The sequence below is a fragment of the Hemitrygon akajei genome, chromosome 12, assembly GCF_048418815.1.
Source record: "Hemitrygon akajei chromosome 12, sHemAka1.3, whole genome shotgun sequence".
Classification (NCBI taxonomy): Eukaryota; Metazoa; Chordata; class Chondrichthyes; order Myliobatiformes; family Dasyatidae; genus Hemitrygon; species Hemitrygon akajei.
In genome coordinates this window covers 40,500,085-40,515,216 of record NC_133135.1, presented here as the reverse complement: position 1 = coordinate 40,515,216, position 15,132 = coordinate 40,500,085, and the positions used below count along the sequence as shown (strand labels likewise).

The following is a 15,132-nucleotide window of genomic DNA, read 5'->3' as shown; positions in this document are numbered from 1 at the left end:
CATAGGACGCTCAAAGCAGCTGCGCAGGTTGACTGGTTAAGAAGGCATATGGTGTATTGGCCTTCATCAATCGTGAAATTGAATTTAGGAGCCGAGAGGTAATGTTGCAGCTATATAGGACCCTGGTCAGACCCCACTAGGAATACTGTGCTCAGTTCTGGTCGCCTTACTACAGGAAGGATGTGGAAGCCATAGAAAGGGTGCAGAGGAGATTTACAAGGATGTTGCCTGGATTGGGGAGCTTGCCTTATGAGAATAGGTTGAGTAAACTTGGCCTTTTCTCCTTGGAGCAATGGAGGATGATAGGTGACCTGATAGAGGTGTGTAAGACGATGAGAGGCATTGATCATGTGGATAGTCGGAGGCTTTTCCCCAGGGCTGAAATGGTTGCCACAAGAGGTCACAGGTTTAAGGTGCTGAGGAGTAGGTACAGAGGGGATACCAGGGGTAAGTTTTCTTTTATGCAGAGAGTTGTGAGTGCGTGGAATGAGCTGCTGGCAACGGTGGTGGAGGCGGATACGATAGGGTCTCTTAAGGGAATTCTAAAGAGATACGTGGAGCTTAGAAAAATAGAGGGCTATAAGGTAAGCCTAGTAGGTTTTCTATGTTTCTATATAAAAACAGAGACGTGCCTCCAAAGACTAAATGACAGTTAAAAGTTAGAACCCCAAAGTCACCCCCCAGCTCTGTTCCCCCACGTGTTAGCAGCAGCAAGCAACTATCCCCCTCCCCACCAGCAGAAAAAGCATCGGCACCTACAAGCGAGCACTCAAGCATGCAGCAAAGACACAAAGTACCCTAAAGACTACTTGTTCACCCGGTATAGGTGTATAGTTATAGGGGTGTATAAATCATGAGGGCACTGATGAGGTGAATTGAATTGAGTTGACTTTATTATTTAAGCACAGCAACATTGAAAAAACACTGTTCGTGGAACATGGAAAGAAAAGTGGGGTTTTAGCCAAATGCAGCAAATGGGACTCGTATAGATGGGAATTCTGGTCGGCATGGATAAGTTTGGTCAAAAGGCCCATTTGTATGCTGTTTTGTTCTATGATTTGGTTTAAATGTTCACTTATCCTATTTGATAACGTAATTCATGTTGTTGTTATTGTGACAGAAGAAACATCTCGGGTATTTGAAAAACCACAAAAGACAAAATGTATTGGGTTTACACTGACCTTTATTGGAATCTAATTTCTGGATATAAGAGGGTGTTGAAGGAATGATAATTTCCTTTGGATTTTCAGTAATTATCTTAGAATTGTACTCAAGTTTCTGAGGTGCATGGGAATCTTAAGCTTATTACCACTGGTATGTGTGAAGTGCATTAAATAATGTTGTTTCAGCGAAGCTTGCTGCCTGCACTTCAGCATTGTATTGAACACAGTTGAGCATTTCTGGAATCATTCACAGTTAATGCAGCAGATGTTATGTAAGCATAGAAATTACACGTTTGTTTTGATGTTTGAAATCCTAAATTAAAAAGATTAAACAATTTTTCAAAATTCTTTATCCATATGAATCCAGAAAATCCTCCAAGTGCCAAGCAGCCTGTTTCCAAGATGCTGGTCATCAAAAAAGTTTTGAAAGAGGAACCAATATTCTCAACAAGCTTTTCTTCCTCAGGAAATCATCTTTCAAGCGGCAACAAAAACACTGCAAGCCCAAGTGTTTACAAAAATCTGATACCGAAACCTACAGTTCCTCCCACAAAGGTAGAGCAGTGCGTTTCTTTTTATATTAATTTTTCAAAGGCATGCTAAACTCTGAAATGAAGGTAATTGTGAAGATGAACATTTTTTAAAAATGAATAACGCACTAGTAATTTCCTATGAATTCCAAATTTGATTTTATTTCATCTTCAGTTGATTAAGTGTTAAGTGTATCTTGTAAAATTGCACTTGGCATAATATTTTCATCTTATTAAGCCCCATTCCAGAAGATGTTTTCACATATTCTGGATGAAAGTAACTGCAATAATAATTCATGGAGTGTAATCTGCAATATCATTATATATACTTGGAGTAAATGTTTGATGGGACTGTAAGTATAATCTACTGTATCAGTAACAGCCAAGAATGAGTATGTCAGGCACTAAAGGTTAAACAGTTTCATTTAATTTTCATTCAGGATACAGGAGAGGTTCTAGCTTTTTACTTTATAATGCAGTCATATATACTGATTGTACCTCTTTATATACAAGTAATTTTCTGCTGGATCAAGTTTGGTCTTTAATATCCACTTGTTTTAACCCCTTCTAGCATGTATAGATCTGATAGTTTTTCAGTAATGGTGTGCAACTCTTTTGGAAGTATCATAAGGTGTTATGTATGCCCTGACCTCCAACCATCATGTGGCATTAGGACAAGTACTGTTGGGATGGGAAACAACTTCTTCCCCCAGGCTGTGCTAGTAGCATTATACTGTTCACTTTTTAACTTGAGTTGTAAATGCACCTTTTTATTTGTTAATTTACTTGTAGTACTATTACTTTCTGTGTTGTTTTTGAGTTATATGTACTGTGTTGTGCACCCTGGTCTGAAGGAGCATTGTTTGTTTGGCTGTATACATGTTGAAATGACAATGAATTTGATCTTGAACCTGAATCCTTGTACCCCACACTGTGCCACCATTGTTCCTTGTACTTCATACAAGAATATAATATTTCCCATCATTCATAAATGAAAGGTTTGCATGCACTATTACAGGATTAGCAGTAACACAAGATTTATTATCTAAAATCAAACCATTTGGAGAGGCATAATATGATTAGGAATATGTCAGCATGGTTTTGTGAAAGGCAGGTCATACCTTACGAGCCTGATTGAATTTTTTGAGGACATGACTAAACACATTGAAAGTAGAGCAGTAGATGGAATGTCATTTGACAAGGTACCCAGTGCAAGGCTTATTGAGAAAGTAAGGAGGCATGGGATCCAAAGGGACATTGCTTTGTGGATCCAGAACTGGCTTGCCCACAGAAGACAAAGAGTGGTTGTAGACGAGTCATATTCTACATGGAGGCCGGTGACCAGTGGTGTGCCTCAGAGATCTGTTTTGGGACCCCTACTCTTTGTGATTTTTATAAATGAAGGTTGGAGGTGTTGTGGATAGTGTGGAGGGCTGTCAGAGGTTACAGCGGGATGTTGATAGGATGCAAAACTGGGCTGCGAAGTGGCAAATGAAGTTCAACCCAGATTAGTGTGAGGTGGTTCATTTTGATAGGTCAAATATGATGGCAGAATATAGTATTAATGGTAAGACTCTTGGCACTGTGGAGGATCCGAGGGATCTTGGGGTAAGAAAGCATACGGTGCATTGGCCTTCCATCAATCGTGGGATTGAGTTTAAGAACTGAGAGGTAATGTTGCAGCTATATAGGACCCTGGTCAGACCCCACTTGGAGTACTGTGCTCAGTTCTGGTCGCCTCACTACAGAAAGTATGTGGAAACCAAAGAAAAGGTGCAGAGGATTGGGGAGCATGGATTACAAGGATGTTGCCTGGATTGGGGAGCATGGCTTATGAGAATAGAAACATAGAAAAACCTACAGCACAATACAGGCTCTTTGGCCTACAAAGTTGTGCCGAACATGTCCCTACCTTAGAAATTACTAGGCTTACCTGTAGCCCTCTATTTTACTAAGCTCAATGTACCTACCTAAAAGTCTCTTAAAAGACCTTATCGTATCCGCCTCCACCACCGTTGCCGGTAGCCCATTTCATGTACTCACCACTCTCTGTGTTTTTATATAAAAAAACTACAACAACAAAAACTTACCTCTGACATCTCCTCTGTACCTACTCCCCAGCACCTTAAACTTGGGTCCTCTTGTGGCAAGCATTTCAGCCCTGGTAAAAAGCCTCTGACTATCCACACGATCAATGCCTCTCATCATTTTATACACCTCTATCAGGTCACCTATCATCCTCTGTCGCTCCAAGGAGAAAAGGCTGAGTTCACTCAACCTATTCTCATAAGGCATTCTCCCCAATCCAGGCAACATCCTTGTAAATCTCCTCTGCACCCTTTCTATGGCTTCCACATCCTTCCTGTAGTGAGATGACCAGAACTGAGCACAGCACTCCAAGTGGGGTCTGACCAGGGTCCTATATAGCTGCAACATTACCTCTCGGCTCCTAAATTCAATTTCACGATTGATGAAGGCCAATACACCATATGCCTTCTTAACCACACAGTCAACCTGTGCAGCTGCTTTGAGTCGTATGGACTCGGACCCCAAGATCCCTCTGATCCTCCACACTGCCAAGAATTTTACCATTAATACTATATTCTGCCATCATATTTGACCTATCAAAATAAACAGGTTGAGTGAACTCAAGTCTTTTTTCCTTGGAGTGACGGAGGATGAGAGGTGATCTGATAGAGGTTTATAAGATGATGAGAGGCATTGATCGTGTGGATAGTCAGAGGTTTTTTACCAGGGCTGAAATGGCTAACATGAGAGGGCATAGTTTTAAGGTGCTTGGAAGTAGGTACAGAGGAGATATCAGGGGTAAGTTTTTTACGCAGGGAATGGTGAGTGCGTGGAATGGGCTTCTGGTGATACAGTAGGGTCTTTTAAGAGACTCCTGGATAGGTACATGGGACTCAGAAATTACCTAGAGTTATCCATAGCCCTCTATTTTTCTAAGGTAAGGACATGTTCGGCACAGCTTTGTGGGCCAAAGGGCCTGTATTGTGCTGTAAATTTTCTGTGCTGTTGGATCCATGGCCCTTGTTGTCTCAAGACTGCAGACCATGCTTGATGGTCTTGATCACCTCAGACTCTTTCCATGTGGAGTATGAGGAGGCTAATTAAAAAATATAAGGGAGGCATAATCTCTTGAACAATCTATCCAGCAACCTAAACGAGCGCTTCTTGCTTAACTGGAGTGTTGGTCATGCTCAGATAATTTACAACCGCTGCAGAATTTTTTTAACTGGAGAGGATGCAGTGTACAAATAATACTTTAAAATGATGACTTGCCATTTCAGTAGAAGACACACTGAGCCGTCGAGAGGAGTAGCTCATCTACCATCAGTGTATTGTGTGTCAGTGAAATCTGTGGTGTAAAGATCTTTGTATCACAATTCTGGCAATTTTGTCAAACCTTGTGGATTGGATTGCTGTCAATTTTAAATGTTTTTGATGGAAATTAATGCAGCAGACAATGATGTGGTTATGTAAAGGAGAGGTGACTTAGCAGGGAGCAAGTCTTAAAGGTTGTCGGCATTGTCACTGGTGTTTTAAAGCTTATTCTAAAACTAAAAGTGAAGTCATTGATTAACAGGCTTGGTGATTTTGGTGTTTCCGATGATCAGACTGGTGGGCTTCAGGGAAATGAACCAGTTTCAACTGAAGCTCATGATTTCCCTTGCTTTCCTTGTGTCAACAAATGCTTTCTGGGTTCTGAGGTCATTGGCCTTTGAACGTATATTAGGCCAGAGTATAGATTTATACTCTGGCCTAACCTCTAATTCCCCCACATCCCAGTCCCTAAATTCCCAGACCTTTAGCTCCTTTCTGTCCCTAAAACCATCCTTCTGAACCTAAAACTTTTTTTAAAAAAAACACTAAATCTGAGAATGTTGATATTTACCCATTTCTTGATGTGCATTTAGCCATCATCTCATCTGGTATCAGCAAGTGGAGATAGCAGGAAATCTGGACAGTAGCTGAGCACAGCACCATGCCCAGTATTTCTTTGTGATTGTGTAACATATATTGATGACACCTTTTGAAATCCCATTACATTTTAGTCTCTGTGCTTTATTCTACAACAATGCCTGATTTATCTTGAAATCTAAAGATGTAAACCTGCATCAGACAAAAATCTAATGCCTATGTGATACGTACTTCATCTGTTTTACTCGTTCTATTAAATAATCTCGAGTTAATAGGTATCCCAGTACATGCTGTACTGGTTGGTTTTTCACTTGATTTGTTTACTGTAGCCTTTGGCATTATCTATTTTTACTGTTGCAAATCGGTTTATGTGCTATTGTAATACTATTCAGTAATGTTTATTCTTTGTTGTACTGTATAATGCTTTCTGATTTCTACACCATGTAGGTAGATAATCCTCTTGGACATTAACCCTGAAATAGATGTTTGAAAATTTCCAAAATTATCTTGTTTCATTTGGTACAATTTCCAAACTGAAATGTATGACCTAATCTCCCACCAAAGTAGTCTGGCAAGTCCCACAATTCTATCACGTATAAAATTAATTTTAAAGAAGCGAGCTCATCAGCACCACCTTGTGGTAACTTGAATTGGCAGTTTAACAGCAATGTCCACAGCTGAAAATTTAAATTAAAAAGCAAACAGCAAAACTTTTGGTTATTGAATATAGATTTTTTTATTGAAAAGTAAACTTCTTAAAATTGTTCAACTCTATCCTTTGGAAAAAAGACATATGCTGGACAAGGAAAATACAGTATTTAAAGGCACCCTGAGAATCAAGATCATACCAGATTACAGAAGGAATTAGAAATTTGGGCAAAGCAACGAGTTAAGTGAATTCTCTCCAACTGAAAAATGATAGGTAATGATGTCAGAATCAGGTTCATTTTTCACTGGCATATGTCATGGAATTTATAGTTTTGTGGCAGGAGTACAGCACAATACATAAAATTATTATAGGTTACAATAAAAATATAAAAATAGTGCAGTAGACAGATAAATGTTAATCTGGTGTCAGAAATTGATAATTTGTAAATGATAGCTGGAAGGCAATGTGATTTAATAATGTTACAATTTGCATCAAAATGCAGGAAAACGAACAGATTTGCAGACTAGAGAAAAACAATTTGAAACCCCACATGCATTAACTAGGAAATATCATTATATCAATGAGTTAGATCTTGAGGATTGTAAGCAAATTCTTTTCTTTTTCTTCTGCAGGATTAGATCAATATTGTAACATTGGCTCGGACATATTTGAAGTTCTTGTGCCAGCTCTTTAAGCAATAAAAGAATGTTGAACTGATCATCAAGATAAAGAAAAAATAGGCAGAAATAGTTCAAAATTGTGAGGATGTAGCTGTCAAGCAAGATTAGCTAGTCTAGACCTCGATTCTAAAGGAAGATCTGTAACCAGGTTTGATTGACTAGAAACTGATGCATGTAAGAGAAGTAAGAGAGCATTGACATATGTATTAACCAGTCAGTTAACTGAAGAAATATTTCTCTGCATTAGAAAGTGGTGTTTGTAGACACGTAGTTGAAATGACTAATAAAGAAAGGGAATGGAGTGACACAAAAGCAATGGAAGAGAAAATTCAAATGGGACGTCATGGATTATTTGGTCCAATTGTCTGATCTTGTGCTATTTTTGAATGCATTATTTTTATTGAAGGCACTTGTGAAAATGTATATTTGTTGCACCCTGCAATTAGATTTCCACATTTCCTTCCTGTTTTCCAGATATTAATTTATTCAAAATTGATCATTCCTTAATGTTAACACGAGGAAATCTGCAGATGCTGGAAATTCAAGCAACACACACAAAATGCTGGTGAAGCGCAGCAGGCCAGGCAGCATCTATAGGGAGAAGTACTGTACTTCTTACTTATAGGTGCTGCCTGGCCCACTGAGTTCCACCAGCATTTTGTGTGTGTTGCTTGATTCCTTAATGTTCACTCATTTCATTTGAATTCTAAGTTTGAGAGTTTCTGTACTGTGTTCTGTGGATGAACATATCTGCATGACTGACAATTCAACAATCTGGATTGATACGCTCAGCAACTGGTTTAACTTCTGAATTCAATTAAATTTACCGATTCAGATGTTTTCTGGTTCTGTACTCCTATCCTCCTTGATTAAAACTCTCATTTATGCTATAATTTGTAAACAGAGTATGTCAACCATGCATTTTGCAGCCATCATTTTCCAGAACAAATTCAGCAATCTATGGTGCTTTCAAATATTTTATTCACTTCTCATTGCTCTTTTTGCTTAACTTTTAGCTCCTTCCTATATTCTCATTCTATTTAATACATTATTTTGTATTGAAAGTGATGAAGTTTTACAATGTGTCATATTGATCTTATATTCTTTAAGCTTTTGATAATTGTTTTTAAATACACCACTACTCATGTCCTCTCATTTGAATGTAGGTGTGGCATTTAATATCAGAAAGGCTATGTACGTAAACTATGGAAATGGATAATTAAATATCTTGCATAGTATTCCCCTCAACTGTGTTTTACATAGTCATATTTATTTTGAAACAAAAAAATCTTGTTGAAATTCTGGTCAAAAGAATGAATAAACACTTGTTAAGTTATGAATATGACTTTTACATTGTATTTCTTTGTGAAGTTGCAAAAGATACACAAATTGTCCAGTATTTCCTTCACCAACCCCAGCTTATGTTTTTCTTCCCACTGGGCAAAAGCAGGTACTAGAAGAAACTGCAGACAAATTCATGTAAATATTGATCAGTATTTTTTTCATCTTGCATGCATAATTAAATCCCTGCAGGTGGACCCTGAGTTTTAAACACCCATACAAATGAGCAGTGGAGCGAATGGGGATGGGTTTGCATCTTCTTTCAGATGAGAACATGGCATTTCCACATGCTTTCTCTCCCATCTCCCCACAACTACAGCAGATGGTGGCTGAGTCATTGAGGCTGGCTGGCTGCTGCTCACTGTCCTGTTCAGCTGTTTTTGTGATCATCTCCCATGTATTGTGAGAAATTCAAGTTACCATCTGTTCTGAATAAAATCCTGTTGTAACCTGGGGATGCCCTGTATTGATTATGTTATGAGAACCTCTTTCAGATACTTTTTGTAGTATGCTTAAATAATTTGCTGTAGTTCATGTATATTTGTGCAAAGGTAAAGATAAAAATGTATTAAAGGTCCAAAGGTTTCCTACCATGTATTTGCCATGTCCGACAATTTGGTGGTCATTCTTTAAGATTTGTTGATTTTCATGGACTCCTTCAAGTCTTCAAAGTTTATGTAATCTTGTGCTCAGAAAATTAATAGAATTGCTTTTTTCCCCATGTGTTCTCAATTATAGCAAGGCCCATGGAAATCTGCTGGAAGGGAGAACAAACCTGGCTTGCATTTTTCTGGCCAAGATTCAGCATTTACAAGCCCTATTGCAATGATCAAACCTCCAGCACAGTTCAGTAGCACTTCTTGTCACATCTCCCCGAAAGAGGTATGATAATAATGAAAATTTTCTTAACACTGAACAATATTGTCATTTATTTTCCTTATGTCAAAATGGCAATGTGTTTTGAAAATCGTCTTAGAAATTCTAATCTAGCTAGAATTCTGAAATTACCCAATTATGGGAAGCTCATCTACAAGAAAATGTGCAGGAGCTGGAAATCCAAGCAACACACACAAAATGCTGGAGGAACTCAGCAACCCCAGCAGCATCTATTGAAAAGAATAAATAGTAGACATTTTGGGCCAAGAGCCTTCATCAAGACTGGAAAAAAAAACATGAGTTTGGATCAAGAAGGTGGGGGAGGGGAGGAAGAAGTACAAAATAGTAGGTGATAGGTGAAACTGGGAGGGGGAGGGGTGAAGTAAAGAGCTGTTGGGCGAAAGAGATAGAAAGCTGGAGAAGGGTGAATCTGATAGTAGAGGACAGATCAGAGGGAGGTGATGGGCAGGTAAGAACATGAAGTGAGAGAGGGGAATGGGAATGATGAAAGGTGGGCGGAGGGGTGCAATTATTGGAAGTTCGAGAAATCAATGTTCATGTCATCAGGTTGGATGCTACCCAGACGGAATACAAGGTGTTGCTTCTCTGAACATGAGTGTGGCCTCATCAGGGCAGTAGAGCTACCATGGAAATCTAATCACTAGCATATTCTGAATTTTTTTATTGTGTGCTTCTTACTCCAAAGAGTAATTTGTCTGTATGTGAAATGATGGGAGTTTGCACTGATACTGCTCTTAAGTGCAAAGTATGGAAGGGAAGTGTTATTTTATACATGTTTTAAAATTGCTTTTATGTCAACAGCTTCATACTTAGAGAATGTCACAAAGTGGAGTCCTTCACTCATTTGCGTCATGACTAACCTGTGCCTTTGTTTCATTTAAGTTCCATATCCCTTGATATCTAAACCTCCAAAAATATAACACATTTTGAGAATTTTAATTGACACTACATCGTAGAAAGTTCCAGATTTTAGCTAAGTGCATTATGATTTCGCTTCTAAATGAGGGAACATACTTTTTAAGATATGTCCTCTTGTTTTCAAGTTCTCTTCCAGAGGGTTTTTACCAAAGGAAACAGGTTATCTGTATCTTCTGTTAGATTTAATTTCATTTTAAAGGTCTCTCATTTGTCATGCCTCTACCTCCTGCATTGATTTTCTAATTGTCTTAAAGCTGACTTGAAAATTTAACATAATCCTGTGGTGTATGTACTTTGTCTGCTGGAGCATCATTCCTGTCTTAAGTTTCATTGAAATGTCATAGTGAATATTTTTGAACTTTTGGTTACAAAGCTTGCAAAATTCTTCAGAGGAACAAAATTAAATTTGGTGTTTGTGAAATCAGATGAATGTACTTTGTACCTCTGTCAAAATAGCATTGCTAATCAAAACTTTTAATCCCCCATGCTGATGCACACATTTTGAAATGCATTTTTAAATGATTCAGCAGTTCATTTGACAGTTGTGTATGATGTATGCATCTTCAACTTCAAATAATAATTGAAAATACATACAGTATATTTTAGTGACCTTAACAGGAGCAAAATTAATATCTTTTGTACTGAGTGTGAAAAAACATTGTTTTATTCCCAGACTCCTTCAAGCACCACTCCTCCTATCGAGATGAATACGAGTCGACTAATAAAAATGACTCGTGTGAAGACTGACAAGAAGAGCGAGTTTTTGAAAGGATTAAAAGATGACCGGAATGGTGAAATCTCAGAACATAGAGATTTCAACAAATTAGAAGTTAGTGAAATTATGGATTTTCATTTAATATGTAATATTTGCTGGGTCAACGTGGCTTGGAATGGAGTTGTCTAGTCCCACAACCTTGCCTGTTTCCAGCGCTCAGCCATTACTTAAGGTCATGTGAAGGAACGCAAATTGGCCAAAGTCTGGCTGCTGTGATAGTGGGGGTCATGATGTATCTTAGTTTTGGTACTTCTGTCTGAAAGTGGTCAATATGTATTGCCTCCATTCAGACCAAGATGAAGTAGGATAGCAGAGCTTCAGCCATATCTGGTCATTCTGATACTGCTTGGCTCTGGATTTGGACCCTACTGTACATGTCATGCTGTAATGCAACTTCTCTGAGCTGGCATTTCATGGCATACCTCAGTGAATTGGAGTTGATCCCTGGTTTCATGATAATGGATGACTGAAGGATATGCAGGTTAATTTATCTCAATGCTCAGTTATCAGAAGGTAGATCTGTTCTGATTCTATTCCATTTGATGCAGTTGTAGTGCACTTCCCATGAAGAAGGGTACAGATACATCTAAAGCTTGCACACTGGCTACTTTCAGTGATTTCGTGGGCAGGAACATGGGCCGTAGGTGGTTTGTGAGGACTCCTTGTCTTATTTCACTCACTGTATGTCACAGACTTAGTCTGGCATTGGTATCCATCGGAACACAGCCAACGGAGGCAATGGTAATGCCACCAAGCCACTCTCATAAGCCATAATGTTCCCTACTCCCAGTACATTCTGTGCCATTAGTATATGCAGTGGTGCTCCCAAGTGTTGCTGATCATTGAGTAGTATTGATTTATTAGTGAGGGAAGATCTTAGATGGTAATCAGAAAGTTTTCGTGCTAATATTTCTGATGCCATGAGGTGGTGCAAAAAAGATTCACAATGATGTTGTCTGAATTGGAGGGAGAAATTGGATAAGCTTGGTCTTATTTTCCAGGTGTGAGGGAGAGTGAGGAGGGACATATTAAGGGTGCATAACATTATGAGGGGCATCGATGGGATCTAAGGTCAGTATCTTTCCCATAGCAAGGGTGTCTGAAATTAGAGCGCATAGATGTGAGCTGTGAGGGAAGATTTTTAAAGGAGAAATTTCGCACAGTTGTGGTAGGCAGAGCTGTTTCTAGGCAATATAACTCTATGGATTGGTTTCTGGAGTGTGACAAGGGCTAGTGTCTCCTGCCTGCACACCTAGTAAGGGGAAGTAATCAGGATCTATGGTGGAGTGATTTGGCACATTGTATGAAAGGTATAATTTGGTGATTGTGTCCACTGTTGTTTGATTATTCCTTGAGACTGCTTGCAATTTGGGCGTGAGTCCCCAGGTGATGGTGAAGTGGACTTTGCAACATAGGTAGACCAGGTAGACTTCGCAATTTCTAAATTAGGAGTCTAGGTCGATTTTAAAAATAAATAAATAAATAAATTTGTTTTCAGTTAGCAGTGCAGTCAGTTGAGTGACTTGCAAGTCCATTTCAGAGGGGGTTTAGTTTTAGCCCTACTATTTGTTCTGGCATCATATGTGGTACTTATGAGATTAAAATGCTAGGATGTAGATCATTAGCAAACCATATGGATCTTTACAACACCATAGCAGTTTTTGTAGTTGTTACTAACTGCTTGTTTTCTTCCCAAAGAGAATTAAATGTATTTAAATTCCACAGCTGGCATAATGAGATTTGAATTTGGGTCCCTAGATTGTAAGTCCATGTCTCTAGGCTGTAAGTCTGGATTATAGAGCATATAAATATCATCTTCAAGTTATATATTTTTATATTTAGATCCTAACTCAAATTCCTGTCTAGTGACAGACTATTGGGAATGTTCACTTGGAGGTAAATGGGGAAATTCTGTTAACTTTGGCTTGAAGTGATGCATTTAATGACAGATCTGTAAAGTTTGAAGGGTAGAAGTAATGATTTTGGAGAATCAGTAATGTTAAAGTCCCCCTATGACTTGATACAGAACTATCAATACTGAAGTTGTTGATAATTTTTCAGCTTTCACAAATATTCAGTTTCTATTAATGTTGTTGTGTTTATGCGAAAGTTCTCAGACCAAGAATTAAACTGTGTCCAAGTGCATCGTATCACTGAAAAATAATGAAGAAAATATCCTTCCCTTTAATTTGTCATGACATAGAACTTTCACTTCTGCTCACATTTCTAATAGTTCTTTTTAATGTATTATTTTGTGCTATCAAGTTAATTGGCATACTTATATAATTCCTTGTGCTTTTTAAAATCAGAAACAAAAAAACTTTAAGAAAAATTGTTAGCAATAGCCTACAATTCAGACAACATATGTAGAGAGGAAAAAAGCAGCTAACATCATCCTGATGAAGTATTATACATACAGTAGTTATTGCATGTTGATTTCCATTTACTTATCAAAATGTTACTCCTTTTTCAAAAATTTGAAATTAATTGAAGCACTAACTTCTAAAATCAACATTCCAAAGCAACCATTTTGCAATAGCACATAATTTACTTTAACTTTTTTTTTTACCCTACCCTGTAGGACTGTGTCCATGATATTCCAGAGCACCAGGAAAATGGGAAAGCAAATGGTCATCAGCATAATCTCTCCTTCTTTGGTCCAGAAAAAAACTACCTTTCCAGTTCTCTTGAAGCAGAACATAGGTATGAATATCTAGTTGTTTGTGAGACTTAGAAAAAAATAATTTAAGTTCTTTCATCACATTGGATGATACTTTTAGATTAAGGTTTGGTAGAGACTGTTGGATCTCTGACAATCAACAGAGAGAGACGAATTCTTTGAAGAATTGAATACAAGCAGCTTTGTTGAGTGTAGGTTGACAGTGGACAATTGTTTTTAATTTCAAGTGACTTAACACAAAATGCATGCTCTTTCAGAAGGGACTGTGATCCAGATGAAGGAGCTTTATGTCACTCATGCCCAGGAGAGATGATCTTACTCAAAGCACTTCAACTGGATGAAGCATTATCTCCACATCTGTCACATGATGTTCACAAGACTTTTGTATGTTTGTGTGAGATCAACTCATTCTGTCAATTCTTTGTCAACTCCTACTACCTCTGCTAAGGGTTGACTTCTCAAATGTGGGAAATAGTCAATGATTTTGAGGATTTCCAATGAACCTTTGTCATCAGAAGGCAAAGTGTTGCATTGATGGCAGGGTTTATTTACTTAGATATACAGCACAGAATATGCCCTTCTGGCCCTTCAAGCTTTGGGCCATGAGCAACTCACCCATTTATCCCTGTACTAATCATGGGAGAATATGCATTGACCAGTTAACCGACTAACCTTTGGACTGTGGGGGGAACCAGAGCACCCCGAGGAAACCCAAGCATTCCATGGGGAGGATGCACAACTTCATTACAGAGGACACTGGGATTGAGCTCCGAACTCTTGTTTTCCTTTAAACGCTGGAATTAAACCTGTTTTCATATATCCATTAATGAAGGTTTTATTTGTCCTTGACAAACATGCTTAACACCAACTCTGGGAAATCCATCTTGATGTAGGTCAAGTGGAGCCCACTTGAAGACTACAGTGTTCCTCTTGGATGAGCCCATGCAAGTAAAGTCAATTTCAACAGTACAGCTGTCCACTGAATTTTGAGAAGTGGGGTTGGTGCTTAAGATCAGCATGAGATTCTAACAGTTGAAAATCTATGTACATCAATGGAGCACTTCCAGGCAGTGATAATATCTGTAGAGTGAAGGTCCCTTTGTAAACTTCTGAACTTGAATTTTTACACAGATTATTGAAAGCAATGGGTTGGCAAGAGAGCCCTGAGAATGATGATAACTTCTCACCTCTGACTGAAGATGAGCTCAGGGAGTTTCAGGTTAAAATTGAGCAGGTGTGTGTTACAGCATTTTAAAAATACAATTTCATTGAATAGTTCTTTGTTTAAATGCAAGATTAATTGTGTTTTGTTGGTCAACTAGTAATATCATGAACTTGAACTCAACAATCCCATTTGATATTTGATCTTTGAATCTTTTCTGTCCTTCCTAGAACAGCACATTTCTGTTATATATTTTGTGTATTCGTTAATTACCAGTGCTATTTTCAAATCAAAATATAGGTTATATTTGACTACTTAAATATAGAAAAAATGTTCCCCAGGACTGCATGGAGTTTAAGAACATACGAAACAGGAGCAGAAGTAGACTATCTGCAGAT

At 38.2% G+C, this 15,132-nt stretch overlaps 1 protein-coding gene across 3 annotated transcripts in view; it reads left to right on the top strand.

The window, feature by feature from the left end:
* Positions 1 to 15,132, top strand: part of gpbp1l1 (GC-rich promoter binding protein 1-like 1) — a 68,538-nt gene that overhangs the window by 50,485 nt on the left and 2,921 nt on the right. For all 3 annotated transcript variants that reach the window (XM_073062962.1, XM_073062961.1, XM_073062963.1), the window contains exons 7-11: positions 1,531 to 1,718; positions 9,041 to 9,184; positions 10,791 to 10,946; positions 13,474 to 13,595; positions 14,704 to 14,806. In XM_073062962.1, coding sequence (XP_072919063.1) covers positions 1,531 to 1,718; positions 9,041 to 9,184; positions 10,791 to 10,946; positions 13,474 to 13,595; positions 14,704 to 14,806 — 713 coding nt within the window. The remainder of the gene's footprint in view (positions 1 to 1,530; positions 1,719 to 9,040; positions 9,185 to 10,790; positions 10,947 to 13,473; positions 13,596 to 14,703; positions 14,807 to 15,132) is intronic.